The sequence below is a fragment of the Melanerpes formicivorus genome, unplaced genomic scaffold (genome assembly GCF_026170545.1).
Source record: "Melanerpes formicivorus ecotype bairdi unplaced genomic scaffold, bMelFor1.0.p_v2 SCAF_25, whole genome shotgun sequence".
NCBI lineage: Eukaryota > Metazoa > Chordata > Aves > Piciformes > Picidae > Melanerpes > Melanerpes formicivorus.
In genome coordinates, this window is record NW_027142377.1 from 25,360 (window position 1) to 40,086 (window position 14,727).

The 14,727-nt window shown below is 65.0% G+C and overlaps 3 protein-coding genes across 4 annotated transcripts; 1 reads left to right on the top strand and 2 right to left on the bottom strand.

The window, feature by feature from the left end:
* Positions 1–88: 88 nt before the first annotated feature.
* LOC137448463 (NF-kappa-B essential modulator-like) lies at positions 89–3,730 on the bottom strand. Of its 2 annotated transcripts, none has more exons than XM_068152992.1 (12): positions 3,319–3,730; positions 2,994–3,193; positions 2,784–2,848; positions 2,640–2,684; positions 2,288–2,369; positions 1,945–2,054; positions 1,586–1,696; positions 1,402–1,501; positions 1,037–1,186; positions 771–898; positions 450–514; positions 89–361 (listed from the first exon to the last, which is right to left on the bottom strand). In XM_068152992.1, exons 1-12 carry the CDS (start codon positions 3,536–3,538, stop codon positions 243–245), a joined length of 1,395 nt encoding a protein of 464 aa, XP_068009093.1. In that variant the 5' UTR covers positions 3,539–3,730; the 3' UTR covers positions 89–242. The 2 variants fall into 2 exon arrangements, with proteins under 2 accessions (XP_068009093.1, XP_068009092.1); XM_068152991.1 differs by having other exon boundaries at positions 2,784–2,866.
* Positions 3,731–3,964: 234 nt separating this feature from the next.
* Positions 3,965–10,557, top strand: LOC137448465 (glucose-6-phosphate 1-dehydrogenase-like). The gene is made up of 13 exons (XM_068152993.1): positions 3,965–4,051; positions 4,551–4,711; positions 5,652–5,689; positions 6,018–6,126; positions 6,241–6,458; positions 7,308–7,463; positions 7,652–7,777; positions 7,967–8,060; positions 8,196–8,382; positions 8,569–8,804; positions 9,430–9,506; positions 9,620–9,712; positions 10,467–10,557. Exons 1-13 carry the CDS (start codon positions 3,991–3,993, stop codon positions 10,555–10,557), a joined length of 1,647 nt encoding a protein of 548 aa, XP_068009094.1. The 5' UTR covers positions 3,965–3,990.
* Positions 10,558–11,001: 444 nt separating this feature from the next.
* LOC137448466 (protein FAM3A-like) lies at positions 11,002–13,929 on the bottom strand. The gene is given in 7 exon segments (XM_068152994.1): positions 11,002–11,100; positions 11,461–11,587; positions 12,275–12,359; positions 12,676–12,726; positions 13,151–13,175; positions 13,177–13,210; positions 13,662–13,929. Coding segments are annotated over 7 exon segments (663 nt in total). The 5' UTR covers positions 13,904–13,929.
* Positions 13,930–14,727: the final 798 nt, after the last annotated feature.

The following is a 14,727-nucleotide window of genomic DNA, read 5'->3' on the forward strand; positions in this document are numbered from 1 at the left end:
GGCCTTTGGAGTGGGGGGAATTGAGGAGGGAGTCTTGAGGCCCCCTACCCAAAATCCTGCAGCAGCAAAACCTTAAGCAAGTTCCAAAATCAACCTTTAATGACCTCCCCCCAAAACAAAGCCCCTCCAGGAGCCCCCCCCCCCACTTCGGGGCTGCCTCAGGTTTTGGTGGGGGGAGTCCTGCAGTGCCCAGGGGGCTCCTGGGGGGGTATTTTGGGTGGGGGTCTCCTGCCCCCCCCCCCTCACTTGATGCACTCCATGACGTGGATCTGCAGCGTGTCCATGTCTGGGGCCCTGTACTGGCACTTGGGGCAGCTCAGCTCTGGCTCCTCGGGGGGGGCTGCCCGGAGCCCCCCGAAGCCTGCCCCGGGGGGGAAAGAACAGCAGTTAGAGGGGGAGGGTGTGGGGGTCAGTCAGCTGGGGAGGGGGCTAGGGAGGTCTCCACTCACCCCCTGGCAGGGGCACTGCGGGGCGCAGGTCGGAGTGGCGCTGCCGCAGCTCCTCCATGCGGGACCTGGGGGCACAGGGAGGGTTTGGGGGGGACCCTGGGGGCACAGCTGGGGATCTGAGGGAGCTGGGGGCAGTTTGGGGAGGAACTTTGGGGGTGTTTAATGGGACAAAGGAAGAAGGAAGCAGAGGGAGGTGAGAATGGAGGCCCAGCAGGGGCTGGGGGCCAGAAGCTGGGGCCGAGGTTCCTGTGGAGCCCCCGGGGAAGGGGCTGTGTGCCCCCTCCCCCCAGGACCCCGCCCTGGGTCCCCCTCCCCCCGGACCTGGGGCTGCCGTCGGTGCCCAGCCGCAGGCGCAGCTGCTCCAGGGCCTCCTGCAGTGCCTCTCGCTGGGCGTGGAGCTGCTCCCGGGCTGCTCGCTCGGCCTCGAAGTCAGCCTTGAAGATGTCAGCCTGGGGGCACAGAGCAGGGGGACCCCCGCGGGTTGGGGACAGAGCGGGGGGGGGCCCCACCCGCAGGGACCTCCCTCCCGGGGCCCTGCGCCCGCGGCGCCCTCTCGGCCGCGCTCCGCTGCCCCCTGGCGGCCGCACCTGCGCCTGCAGCACAGGGATGGTGTCGAGCGCCGCTCGCTGCCGCTCGGCCTCGGCTTTGAGACGGTCGATCAGGTCCTGCTTGGCCACCAGCGCCTCCTCCGCCGCCTGCAGCCGCGCCTGGGCCGCCGCCAGCTCCTCCCAGGGGCCCTGTGGGACGTGCGGGGGAACCACATGGGGCCTCGGGGGGGGCCCTCCCAGGGGACGAGGAAGCAGCCTGGTGACCTCAGGGCTCAGGAGGGACCCCTGCAGCACCACCATCATGTCCCCCGAGGTCTGAGTTAGGACCTCCAAGGGGCTCAAGAGCTTCCTGATGTCCCCAGACCCCCTCTCGCTGTCCCCAGGGTCCCCCTGGTGCCCCCAACCTGTCCCTGCTTGTCCCCCTCCGCCGTGGTGGCCTTGATGTGGGCATCGTACTCCTGGAAGAGGTGGTGGTAGGCGACCTGCAGCTGCACCAACTTCCTCCTGGGGAGGTTGAGGGCAGTGTGGGGACCTCAGGGACCTCCCCAGGCCCCAGCTGGCCCCCAGCTGTCCTCCACTGTCCCATACTTCTCCTCGGTGGCTCCCTGGCGCTCCACCCTCAGGGCTGTCTCCAGGTTCTGCACCTGCAGACGGAGCTGGTCCAGCTGTAGGGCCTGGCCTGCAGCCACCTCCTGGCACCTGTGGGCACAGGGGGCAGGGCTGGCACCTCCCTGCCTGGGGGAACCTGGAGCAGTCCCCAGAACCACTTCCAGCATCCCCAAGTGCCACCAACCAGGGACCACCCCCCGTGGTGATCCTGCCACACCCCCCTGGGGACACTCCCCAGCCCCTTAGGGACCCTACCACCCCCCTGGAGACAGCCCCAAGCCTCCTGGGGATGCTGCCACGCCTCTGAGGATCCCCAAGCGCCCTGGGGCCGCTGCCACCTCTGCTCCAGCTCCTGGCGCTGCCTGCGGCTGCTCTCCAGCCTGGCCTGGCTCTCACGCAGCTCCCCCAGCAGGGAGGTCACCTGGGCCTTCACCGCGGCCTTGTCCTGCTGCTCGGGGACAGGGAAGAGGCACTGGGGCTGGGCCACCTCGGGAGGTCCCCAGGGGGCCCCCTCAGGGTCCCAAAAGCATCTCTCCCCCACCCTGCCCAGTGCCACCTCAGGACGCCTGAAGCGAACCCTCAGGGTCCTAGAAGTGTCCTCCCAGTGCCCCCCAAATGTTCCCTGAGAGTCTCCCCACGATCCCCAGATGTCCCCAAAGTTCTCCCCCGGGGTCCCCTCACCTCCAGCTGGCGTCTTAGGGCCTGCAGCTGCTGCTCTGCTCTTGCCTCAGCCTCTGCCACTGCCCCTCGAGCTGCCACCAGCCTGGAGGGAACAAGGAGGTGGCACCAGCGCCCCCCGACACCCTTCAGTGTCCTCCCTGTCCCCAGGTGCCCCCTCCCTGTCCACAGGTGCCCCCCCGAGCCCCCTCCCTGTCCCCAGGTGCCCCCTCCCTGTCCACAAGTGCCCCCCTGTGCCTCCTCCCTGTCCACAAGTGCACCCCTGTGCCCCCTCCCTGTCCCCAGCTGCCCCTTCCCTGTCCCCAGCTGCCCCTTCCCTGTCCCCAGCTGCCCCTTCCCTGTCCCCCAGCCTCACTCAGCTTCAGCCACCGCCAGCCTCTGCTGCAGCTGCTCCGTGGAGCTGTTGGGGACACAGAAAGCGTCACCAAGGGGAGGGGGTTGGGGACGTTGTTGCAGGGAGGGTCCCCAAATGGCTGAGGTGGAGGTGACAGAGGCTCACCTGGAGTCAGGGGGAAATGGGGGTGGCTTGGTGACATCCTGGGGGTCCTGAGCGGCCTCCTCCTCCTGGGGGTCAGCAGGGGGCTGAGAAACATGGAAGGGACACGGAAATAGGGGGGGACAGACGGGGGGAGGGGGCGACAGACGGGGTGCCAGCTACCCGCAGAGAGCCCCCAGGGGGGCTCAGGGCTCAGCTGCGGCAGCTCCGTACCGTGGCAGCAGTGGAGGTGGCCCCGGAGCCGTCCCTGCCGGCCCTCTCCTGGTCGCGCTCCGCTCGCAGCCTCCCCACCAGGGCCCTGGCCTGGCCGGCACAGCCCCGCAGCAGCTCTCGCTCCGCCCGGGCCGCCGCACGCAGCCGCCGCAGCTCCTCGCAGCGCCCCCGCAGGCCCTCGCTGCTGCGGCGCAGGGCGGCTGGGGGCGAGGACACGGCGGGGGAGCACCGGTCAGACCGCGGGCAGGCCAGTTCCGGTCTCCCCAGCTAGCCACAGCGCTGCCCACACCCTCCCAGGCCCCCTCCAGCCCTCCCCAGGCCCTACCCTTCAGCTCCCTGTTCTCCACCAGCAGCCTCTGCAGCACCTCGGCGCTCGTCACCTCCACAGGGACTCCTCCGTCCGCCGCCACGACTGCCGCCGCCGCCTCGTCCCCGGCCTCCGCCGCTCCCGTTCCCGCTCCTCCGCCTCCGCCGGTCCCCTCCGGGCCGCTCCCCCCGGGCTGCACCATCTCTGCCGGCGGCTTCCGCCACCTCCCGCCGCTCATGGACGGCGGGGCCACTGCCGGGAGACGCGGCGGGGCCTGAACCGGGTGCTGAACCGAGGCCTAACCCAGGGCCGGAACCGAAAAACCTCACCGGGGCCTAACCCGCGAGCCCCAAGGAGCCTCCGCGGCCTCCTCCGCCTTCCCCTTGCGCTTCTTCTTCCGCCTTCCACCGGAGGCTGACCGACGCAAGCCACACCGGGACGGAAGTGACGTCACGCCGTCAGCCCTCCCCCACAACACTTCCGCCTCGGTACCCAACATGGTGGCTCTGTTTGGTGGGCAGAGCGCGAGGGAGGGGATCACCCCGCCCACTTATTCAGCTGATTGGTCGCGCCCACCGCATCGCTCCGCCTCCTCTGGGGATGCTTTATTCCTATTGGTCGGGGAGACAAAAGCGCGGCGCTGATTGGCCCAGGGAGGGGGTGACGGGGCGGGAGCAGCGGGGAGGGAGAATGGGGAGCCGCGCGAGCGTGCGGGGAGCGGCGGAACCGCGGCCGGAGCCGGCAGGAGAAGGTCTGGGGGCGGGGGAGGAAGTTGAGGCAAATTGTGGCAGTTTTGGGGTCTGGGGGAGGCTCAAAGGCGATTAGGCGGTTGAGGAGGGTCGGGGGAAGGGGGGGTGGGGAAGGGCAGGGGAGTTGGGGGGGTCCTGGGGGCATTTTAAAGGGGTCTGGGGGGGACTGGAGGACACTTTGGGGGTGCTGGGGGAGAAATAGGGGCGCGGGGTGGGGGGCTTGGGGGGCCCGCGGGGGAGAACTTGAGGGGAGTTTGGGGGTCCGGGGGAATTTGAGGGGATCTGGGGGTGGGAATCCGGGGGGGATGTGGGGGTCTGGGAGGGGGGATTTGGGGGTCTAGGGCTGAGGTTTGAGGGAGATTTGGGGTTCGGGGGGGAGGGGTCGGAGCGTGGGGAAGGAGGAATTGGGGCGGGGGAGGCAAATGGGGATCTGAGAAGTTTGGAGTCGGGAATTCGAGGGCAGGGAAGTGAGGACCCAAGTCCTGCCCCTGTCGCCCCCAGCCCCAGTTCGCCGCCGGTCCTCCCCGCCCCCCCCCGGCGAGATGCAGCCGCAGGGTGCCCAGAGCCGCTCCGAGGGCTGCGGCTTGTTGCGGGAGGAGCTGAGCCAGGACAGAGCCTTCCAGCGCGGCCAGCCTCACATCTTCATCATCCTCGGGGCCTCGGTGAGAACGGGAGGATGGAAATGGGGGGGGGGGGGGGGGCTGGGGGAGAGGAATGGGGGGGCTGGGAACACACTGGGAGGTCAATTGAGGGGTCTGGGAGTGAACTGGGGGGAGTGGGAGTGAACTGGGAGTAAACTGGGGGGACTGGGAGAGAACTGGGATCAAACTGGGGGGAGTGGGAGGGAACTGAGATCAAACTGGGGGGACTGGGAGAGAACTGGGATCAAACTGGGGGTAGTGGGAGTGAACTGGGACCCCTCTGGGGCGACAGGGAGTCCACTGGGTGTGACTGGGGAGCAAACTGGGTGGCCTGGAGGGTAGATTTTGGAGGCTGGAGACTGGAGGCAAACAGGTTGGACTGGGTGTAACTGGGTGCTGGACTGGGTAGACTGGGTGAACAGGGGAGCAAACTGAGGGGGCCTGGGGGTAAACTGGGAGGACTGGGGGATAGTTTGGGTGGACTGGGAGTAAACTGGGGGGATGGGAAGTAAACTGGGAGGGAGCTAGGAGGTGACTTGTGGAAACTGGGGACCAGTTCAGGTGATGCAGGGTGCCCTGGGAGTGAGCTGGGGTGACCTGGAAGCGAACTGGAAGTGAACTGGGAGTGAACTGGGAGCAAACTGGGTGGACTGGGGTGACCCGGGAGCGGCCTGTGGGCAAACTAGGAGTATCCCTTGGCAGCCCCAGCTGGGCAGGGCTGGGGCCAAACTGGTTTTGACCTGATCCAGCTGGGCGTGGCCAGGGCCTGCCCCTGCTTGCCCCGGGTGTGGCTGTCCCAAACTTCCTCCTCCCCTCCCCCACTGGTTACCTAACCGATGGTGTAATCAATCACCCCCTCATCCCCTCATCCCCCTCGTGCTGAGACACTTCCGGGGGGGGTTGGGTGGCGGGGGGGGGGGTCAAGGGGCGGGGCTAAAGCACTGTCCCCTTCCCCCCATAGGGTGACCTGGCCAAGAAGAAAATTTACCCAACAGTGTGGTATGGAACTGGGGGGGCTGGGATTGGACTGGGAGGGACTGGGAGGGGATTTGGGGGGACTGGGAGGGACTGGGAGGGGATTTGGGAGGGGCTGGGAGCAGGTTGGAGGCATCAGGGCCACCAAGGTCCCTAAGGCCATCACTGTCCCCAGGTGACCCCAGCGGGGGACAGGGGAAACGCTGGTCCCAGTGCCGGGGGAGGAAGGGGGGGGGGGGGGGGGGGGTTTGAGGGGCGCTGGGCGTGGCCAGGTGACCGCAGGTAACCCCGGGCGGCCCCGGTGACCCCAGGTGACCCCGGGCAGTCCCGTTGACCGCAGCGCCCCCTGCAGGTGGCTGTTCCGGGATGGGCTGCTCCCCGACCACACCCACGTGGTTGGCTTCGCCCGCAGCGACCTCAGCGTGCAGCAGATCCGAGAGCAGACCTTGCCCTACCTCAAGGTGCCCCAATGCCCCCCTAGCCGGCTCCAAGTGCCCCCCAGCTGGCTCCAAGTGCCCCCCGACTGCCTCTGCCTGCTCCTGTTGCCCCCCTGACCATCCCTGTCCTGCCCTCAGGCCACCCCGGAGGAGGGTCCCCTCCTGGAGCAGTTCTTCTCCCGGCACAGCTTCGTGCGAGGCCTCTACGGGGAGTCTGCCTCCTTCCAGCGGCTGCAGCAGCACCTGGAGGCCCTGCCCGGGGGGGTCGCTGCCCACCGCCTCTTCTACCTGGCGCTGCCCCCCGGGCTCTACACCAGCGTCACGCAGCACCTGCGGGACCACTGCATGGGGCAGGGGTAGGCCTGGGGGGCACGCTGGGCACAGCCTGGAGACTGTGGGGGTGGCCTAGAGTGTTCCCTGGGTGTCCCTGATGCTGTCCTTGGTGTTCCTCTGTGCCCTGGTGGTGTCCCTCTGTCCCCTGGCTGTCTCCTGCTGCTGTCCTTGGTGTTCCTCTGTCCCCTGCTGGTGTCCCTGTGTCCCCTGGCTGTCTCCTGGTGGTGTCCCCTCTGTGCCCTGGTGGTGTCCCTGTGTCCCCTGGCTGTCTCCTGGAGCTGTCCTTGGTGTTCCTCTGTCCCCTGCTGGTGTCCCTGTGTCCCCTGGCTGTCTCCTGGTGGTGTCCCCTCTGTGCCCTGGTGGTGTCTCTCTGTCCCCTGACTGTCTCCTGGTGCTGTCCTCGGTGTTCCTCTGTCCCCTGGTGGTGCCCCTGTGTCCCCTGGCTGTCTCCTGCTGCTGTCCCCTCTGTCCCCTGCTGGTGTTCCTGTGTCCCCTGGCTGTCTCCTGGTGCTGTCCTTGGCGTCCCTCTGTGCCCTGGTGGTGCCCCTGTGTCCCCTGGCTGTCTCCTGATGCTGTCCTTGGTGTTCCTCTGTCCCCTGCTGGTGTCCCTGTGTCCCCTGGCTGTCTCCTGGAGCTGTCCTTGGTGTTCCTCTGTCCCCTGCTGGTGCCCCTGTGTCCCCTGGCTGTCTCCTGGTGGTGTCCCCTCTGTGCCCTGCTGGTGTCCCTGTGTCCCCTGGCTGTCTCCTGGAGCTGTCCTTGGTGTTCCTCTGTCCCCTGCTGGTGCCCCTGTGTCCCCTGGCTGTCTCCTGGAGCTGTCCTTGGTGTTCCTCTGTGCCCTGGTGGTGTCCCTGATGGTGTCCCTGTGCCCCCAGCTGGAACAGAGTCATCGTGGAGAAGCCTTTTGGCCGGGACCTGGCCAGCTCCGAGGCCCTGAGCCAGCACCTGGGAAGCCTTTTCCGGGAGGACCAAATCTACCGCATCGATCACTACCTGGGCAAGGAGATGGTGCAGAACCTCATGGTGCTCAGGTGGGGATGGGCCTTCATCACCCTCAGCAGCCTCAGCATGGGGGGCTGGGAGGGGGCTTCATCATTCTCAGCTTGTGGGTGGGGCTCAGTGGGGGCTTCAGCCCCTGCAGCCTAAGGACAGCTCTGGGGGCTTCCTGCCCTTCCTCAGGGAGGGTTTTCCATCCTCCATCCTCCTCCTCCCTGGCCAGGTTTGGGAACCGCATCTTCGGCCCGGTCTGGACCCGCGACAGCGTGGCCTGCGTGGTGCTGACCTTCAAGGAGCCCTTCGGCACCGAGGGCCGCGGGGGATACTTCGACGACTTCGGCATCATCCGGTCAGGGGCTGGGGGGGCCTGGGGACATCCACCCTGGGGACATCCACCCTGGGGACAGCTCTGGGGATGGACTGGGGACAGCCTGGGGACATCACCCCCTGTGGGGACATTGCTCCTGGGGCCATGCCCTTCGTCGTGAGGTCCCCAAGGTCCATGGGGAGGTCCCAACCCCCTCCCTGCCATCCCCAGGGATGTGATGCAGAACCACCTGCTGCAGATGCTGTGCCTGGTGGCCATGGAGAAGCCTTCGTCCACAGACCCTGATGATGTGCGGGATGAGAAGGTCTGCAGCCCTCCAGCCCCCCAGCCCCCTGATCCCCACCCCTCCTTGGCCCCTTGGGGTCCTCACCTCCCGCTCCCCCCCTGCACATCCTGGCCCTCCTAACCCCCAACCCCCACCCCGGGTCTCCCCCCGCAGGTGAAGGTGCTGAAGTGCATCAGTCCTGTGGAGCTGGAGGACGTGGTGCTGGGGCAGTACGTGGGGGACCCCCAGGGCCCCCCCGAGAGGCAGAAAGGTTACCTGGATGACCCCACGGTGCCCAAGGGCTCCACCACGGCCACTTTCGCTGCGGCCATCCTGAGGGTCAACAATGAGAGGTGGGACGGTGAGTGGGGGGGGGGAGGGGTGGGGAGAGGGGGCTGGGCTGCTGGGGGGAGATGGTGGCCAAGAGGAGGATGAGGATGAGGATGGTGATGGCCAATGGGGGGGGTGGTGATGATGATGATGATGGTGATGATGATGACGATGGTGGTGATGATGATGATGGTGGTGATGAATGCTGGCCCCGCAGGGGTGCCCTTCGTGCTGCGCTGCGGCAAGGCCCTGAACGAGCGCAAGGCGGAGGTGCGGCTGCAGTTCCGGGAGGTGCCAGGGGACATCTTCGAGAGGCAGTGCAAGAGGAACGAGCTGGTGGTCAGGGTGCAGCCAGACGAAGCTGTCTACACCAAGCTGATGACCAAGAAGCCAGGGCTCAGCCTGCAGCCCGAGGAGTCTGAGCTCGACCTCACCTACGGCAGCAGATACAGGGTGGGCAGCGGGGAGGCCAAAAGGGGCATGGGAGAGGCCAAGGTGGGGATGGGAGAGGCCAAAGTGGGGATGGGAGAGGCCAAAATGGGGATGGGAGAGGCCAAAGTGGGGATGGGAGAGGCCAAAATGGGGATGGGAGAGGCCAAAGTGGGGATGGGAGAGGCCAAATAGGGATGGGGGAAGCCAGAATGGGGAGGGAGAAGATTAAGGTGGGGCTGGGGAGGCCAGAATGGGGATGGGAGAGGCCAAAGTGGGGATGGGAGAGGCCAAAATGGGGATGGGAGACGCCAAAGTGAGGAGGGAAGAGACCAGACAGGGATGGGGGAAGCCAGAATGGGGAGGAGGAAGGTTAAGGTGGGGCTGGGGAGGCCAGAATGAGGATGGGAGAGAGCAAATGGGGCTGGGAGAGGCTGAGGTAGGGCCAGGAGACCCCAAATGGAGCTGGGAGACCCCAAAGTAGGTCCTGGAGATCCCAAACCTTCTCTTGAAGACTTCCAAATGTTTCTTGGAAACCACAAAACTCCCTCTGGAGACTCCCAGCCCCTCCTGGAGACCCCAGAGTCCCTCCTGGAGCTCCCTAAGTCCCCCCCCCTTGAGTCCCCAACCCTCCCTCTGCTGCCCCCAGGGCGTGAAGCTGCCGGACGCCTACGAGAGGCTGCTGCTGGACGTCCTCTGTGGGAACCAAATGCACTTCGTGCGCAGGTCTGGGGGGGTACACCCTGGGGGGAGGGGTCCCCAACTTCCAGGGAGGCCTCTGGGGAGGGGTTTGTAGGGGGTCCCTTCCTCACTTTGTCTCCTGCTGCCTCCCCCCGCAGCGATGAGCTGAGGGAGGCCTGGAGGATCTTCACTCCCCTGCTGCACCGCATCGAGCAGAGCCCCCAGCGGCCCCTGCCCTACATCTACGGCAGGTAGGGGGCGCTAGGGGGCAGGCCAGGGGGCGGTGTGGAGGATGTATGGGGCAAGAGAGGACTCTTAGGGGGATCTATGGGGCAAGAGGGGGCACTTGGTGGGACCGGGGAGGGTGTTATGGGGCAGGGTTGGGGATGTTATGGGGCAGAGATGGGCTGTGGGACTGATCAGGAAGGCTGGGGAGGGACTGCTCAGGATCTCAGGTAGGGATAGGACTGGGGGGAATGGAATGAAGCTGGAGGTGGGGAGGTTCAGGCTGGAGGTGAGGAGGAAGTTCTGCCCCATGAGAGTGGTGAAACCCTGGAATGGGTTGTCCAGGGAGGTGGTTGAGGCCCTGTCCCTGGAGGTGTTTAAGCCCAGGCTGGATGAGGCTCTGGCCAGCCTGATCTAGTGTGGGGTGTCCCAGCCCATGGCAGGGGGGTTGGAACTAGATGATCCTTGTGGTCCCTTCCAACCCTCACTGATACTATGATCTAGGGGGCAGGAGGGGCTACTTGGAGGGAGTTATGGGGCAGGGAGTGGGGCTGTGTGGCAGAAGAGGGCACTTGGGGGGGCTGCAGGGGGTTATGGAGCCTGATGGGGGAGGTTAGGGGGTGGATGGGGGGGGGGGAATCTCTGGGGCAGATGGGGGAACTTGGGGGGCTGTGGGGCAATCTGTGGGGTTGTAGGGCAGCTGTGGGGCAGGAGGGGGCACTTGGGGGGCCGGAGAGGGAGAGGTGGGGCTGCCCCCCCAAAGCTGTCTGTGCCCCCCAGCCGCGGCCCGGCGGAGGCGGATGAGCTGCTGAAGCGCGCAGGGTTCCTGTACGAGGGCACCTACCGCTGGACCAACCCCCACAGGCTCTGAGCCCCACGGGCCCCAGCCCCACAGCCTGCCCCACAGCCTGCCCCACGCATTCCAGCCCCACGCATTCCTGCCCTGCTGCCCCCCCCGGTACTACCCCACTCCTGGCAGCTGGGATGAAGGATCCTGCCCCATAGAGCCCAGCCCCACAGCACTCCAGCCCAGCCCCACAGCACTCCAGCCTAGCCCCCAGCTTCCCCCCAATCAGGACCAAATTCCACCCCACCCCCACACTTCTCCCCCTCTCCCTCCCCCCTTTTCACCCCCTGGAGGGGCAGACCAACACCAAAGCAAGGGCCCAGCCTTTATTTCTCCCCCGGTTTTGGGGGGGGGCAAACAACAAAATGTGGGGGGGGGAGGAGGAAAACAACAACGTCCCCAGGGGCTGCCCCACAGCCTCCCCCCCCCAGCCATGGGACAGCCCCTCCCTCCCCACCCCCCCGGGGGTCAGCGAGGGTCGGGGGTCCTGCGGGGGACGCAGCCCTCCAGCTCCAGCGCCTGCGGCCAGCCCTCGTACTTGTTGGAGCTGCGACTGTTGCGGACGTGCTGGGGGGGTGGGGGACAGTCAGGGGGGGGCCCCGAGACTGGGGACCCAGAAGTGTGTGAAATGGACCCAAAATAAAGAGAGTCTGATGCAGACAAACAGCCTCCAGAGGCGGGGGGGGGGGGGGGGGGGACCCCAACGGGGAGGGATTGAGGCTCAAAAGGGAGACTTGGCCCCAAAGTGGAATATTTGCCCCCAAAGTGCCCTGAGCGCTGCCCAGCACCACCCCTTGACCACCAGGGCCCCCCCTCTGACCTCCCTCAGTGCCCCCCACCACCCCCTTTGCACATCCCCCATTTCCCCCCCCACTGCCTTTGCCCCTCCTCCCAGACTTTCCCCCCCGCCCCCCCCCCCGTGCCCACCTGCTCGAAGGGGCTCTTGTCCTGCACCCCCTTGGCCCCCAGGAACACCCAGGAGTCCCTGAACCCCAAGTCCTTTGCCACGGTGCTGCCCAGCTCCCCAAAAATCCTGCGGCTCTCCTCTGTCAGCCTGGGGGAGGGCAAAGGCTCAGGGGCAGCCCCAGTGCCCCCAGGACCCCCCTGGACTACCCCGGGGGGAGGCCCAGGGCCCACAGACCACCCTGGGGGGGATTGGTTACTTGGTGGCAGGGTTGTTGTAGGGAGGCCACCAGGACCCCCCCAGACCCCCAGCTCCCCCCAGGGGTTGGTTACTTGGTGGCAGGGTCATCGTAGGAGGCCATCAGGACCCTCCCAGACCCCCAGCTCCCCCCAGGGGTTGGTTACTTGGTGGCAGGGTCGTCGTAGGAGGCCACCAGGACCCCCCCAGACCCCCAGCTCCCCCCAGGGGTTGGTTACTTGGTGGCAGGGTCGTCGTAGGAGGCCACCAGGACCCCCCCAGACCCCCAGCTCCCCCCAGGGGTTGGTTACTTGGTGGCAGGGTCGTCGTAGGAGGCCACCAGGACCCCCCCAGACCCCCAGCTCCCCCCAGGGGTTGGTTACTTGGTGGCAGGGTCGTCGTAGGAGGCCACCAGGACCCCCCCAGACCCCCAGCTCCCCCCAGGGGTTGGTTACTTGGTGGCAGGGTCGTCGTAGGAGGCCACCAGGACCCCCCCAGACCCCCAGCTCCCCCCAGGGGTTGGTTACTTGGTGGCAGGGTCATCGTAGGAGGCCACCAGGACCCTCCCAGACCCCCCCAGGACCCCCAGGGGTTGGTTACTTGGTGGCAGGGTCGTCGTAGGAGGCCACCAGGACCAGGGTCCCCTCGTGCAGGGGGCGCAGAAACCGCAGCAGCTCCTCCGAGTCTGGGGGCAGCAGGAGGAGACCCCAGAGGGCAGGGGGGGAGGGGGGAAGATAAAAAAAAGGAGAATTTGGAGCTAAAAATGAAAGATGGGAGGGGTTGGACCCAGAAGGGGGAGAAATGGACCCAAAAGGAGGGAAATAAACCCAAACTTCCCCCAGACCCCCCCTCCAACCTCCCCCCACACCCCCTCCCCCACCTACCCCAACCACCCCCAAGTCCCCCCCAGACCCTTTTCCCCCCTCTCCAACCCCTCCCCACCTACCCCAACCCCCCCAAGCCAGCAGCACTGGCCCCAAAATCGCTGCTTTCTGTCTCACCTCCTGCCCACATGTCAAAGGCCTGGGCTGCAATCAGCTCCCCGCTGACCCCTGGGGGCCAAGGGCTCATTAGTTCCCCCCCATTAGGCAAACAATTAACACTAATTAGTACAGGTACCACCAACCCCCCCCCCAAGGAACCCATTCTGTAGCCAATTAATGGCCTCTTTTGCCCATTAATTGACTAATTGCCGCATTAATTACTCCATTAATTATGCAAATAGCCTCATTAATTAACTACTTGACTCATTAATTATCCACTAACCCCCCTAATTACCTCCTTACCCCATTAATTGCTTTCTATTCCCCATAAAGTACCCCCCCCCCCAGGGTGGTTTATTTCCCCACTGAGAGCATTTAATTATCCCCTAGGGTGATTAATTAACCCCTGGGAGCGATTAATTGCCCCTCAGGTTGTTAATTAGGTTGTTAATTACCCTCCCCCCCGCCCCCCGGGGTGTTAATTACTCCTCACCATTAACGAGGGCAATGTTGAGACCCCCGGCCCACGTTGTTCTGAACACTGCTCATTAGGCTGTGAAGGAGAAAAGCACTAATTAACAGGGCTAGCTGAGGAGAAAAGGGGTTAATTACAGAGAGAAGATGACTAATTACTACGGTAAGGAGGTTAATTAGCCAGGGAAAGGAGTAATTAGTGGGTGGAGAAACAAGCAAAGGGCCTTAATCAAGAGAGTGAGAGGGTAATTGATAAGGGAAAGGGGTAATTAAGGAGGTGAAGGGGTAATTAATGGGGTAAGAGTATGCTGAGGGAGGGTAATTAACGGGGTAAGAGGTGATTAATGAGGTAATTAAGAGTCTGAAGGGAAATCAAGAGGGCAAAGGGCAATGAAGAGGTGGGGGGGGGGGTGGGAAGGGGGAGAGAGGGAGGGGCTAAGAAAGCCAGCGGGGGGTGGTGGGGGTGGTCAAGGGGGCAGGGCGGTGCGAGCCGTTAATGAGACGTTAATTAGCGCTAATTAGCCCCTCACAGGCGGTCCTCCAGGCAGATCTTGGGGCCGATGACGTTGGCGGCGCCGCTGAGCAGGCGGAAGGCGAAGTGCCCAGGGGGGCAGGGCCGGGGGAGGCCACACTTGAACCGCGGCGGGCGGGGGGGCGGCTGCGGGGACCCCCCAGGGAGAGACCCCCGGGAGAGACCCGGAGAGAGCAGAAGCCACCCCGAGAGACAGACACCCCCCCCCAAAAACCCCAGCCAAAGTTCAGCAAAATGCATCCAAAGAGGGCTGGAAAGGCACAGAACGAGCCCCGAAAGGGCAAGACGCCAAACAGCAGCCCAGAACGCCCCCAAACCCCCCCAGAAACAGACGAGATCACCCCAGACCCACCCAAAATACACAGAACCGAACTAAATCCACCCCAAATTCCCCCCAAAACCCCCCCAGAAACAGACGAGATCACCCCAGACCCACCCAAAAAACACAGAACCGAACTACATCCACCCCAAATTCCCCCCAAAACCCCCCAGAAACAGACGAGATCACCCCAGACCCACCCAAAATACAAAGAATCGAACTAAATCCACCCCAAACTCCCCCAAAACCCCCCCAGAAACAGACGAGCTCACCCCAGACCCATCCAAAATGCACAAAATCAAACTAAATCCACCCCAAACTCCCCCTACCCCCCCCAAATGCCCCCCCAAAACCCCCCCAGAAACAGATGAGATCACCCCACAACCACCCAAAATACACAGAATCGAACTAAATCCAGCCCAAACTCCCCCCAAAACCCCCCCAGAAACAGACGAAATCACCCCAGAGCCACCCAAAATACACAAAATCGAACTAAATCCACCCCAAACTCCCCCCAAAACCCCTCCAGAACCACACAAAATACACCAAAGCCCACCCAAAATGACCCCATTAAACCCAAATCCACCCAAAATCCCCCCAAATCCACCCAAAATCCCCCCCCAATTCAGCACACCTTCGCCCAATCCACGGAAAGATGACCCTGAGTGACCCCCCCCAAATCCCTCAGTTCCCCCCCAGATTCCACTCACCGGCTGTGGGGGCTCCCTCAGGCCCTGCTGGGGGA

Excerpts from the sequence above, each read along its gene's own strand:
- LOC137448463 (XM_068152991.1), bottom strand. The coding sequence starts at position 3,538 with ATGAGCGGCGGGAGGTGGCGGAAGCCGCCGGCAGAGATGGTGCAGCCC. Across the intron at positions 2,685-2,783 it reads CCATTTCCCCCTGACTCCAG|CTCCACGGAGCAGCTGCAGC; the intron begins GTGAGCCTCTGT and ends TGTCCCCAACAG. Across the intron at positions 362-449 it reads CGCAGTGCCCCTGCCAGGGG|GCTTCGGGGGGCTCCGGGCA; the intron begins GTGAGTGGAGAC and ends CCCCCGGGGCAG.
- LOC137448465 (XM_068152993.1), top strand. The coding sequence starts at position 3,991 with ATGGGGAGCCGCGCGAGCGTGCGGGGAGCGGCGGAACCGCGGCCGGAG. Across the intron at positions 6,459-7,307 it reads GACCACTGCATGGGGCAGGG|CTGGAACAGAGTCATCGTGG; the intron begins GTAGGCCTGGGG and ends CTGTGCCCCCAG. Across the intron at positions 9,507-9,619 it reads CAAATGCACTTCGTGCGCAG|CGATGAGCTGAGGGAGGCCT; the intron begins GTCTGGGGGGGT and ends CTCCCCCCGCAG.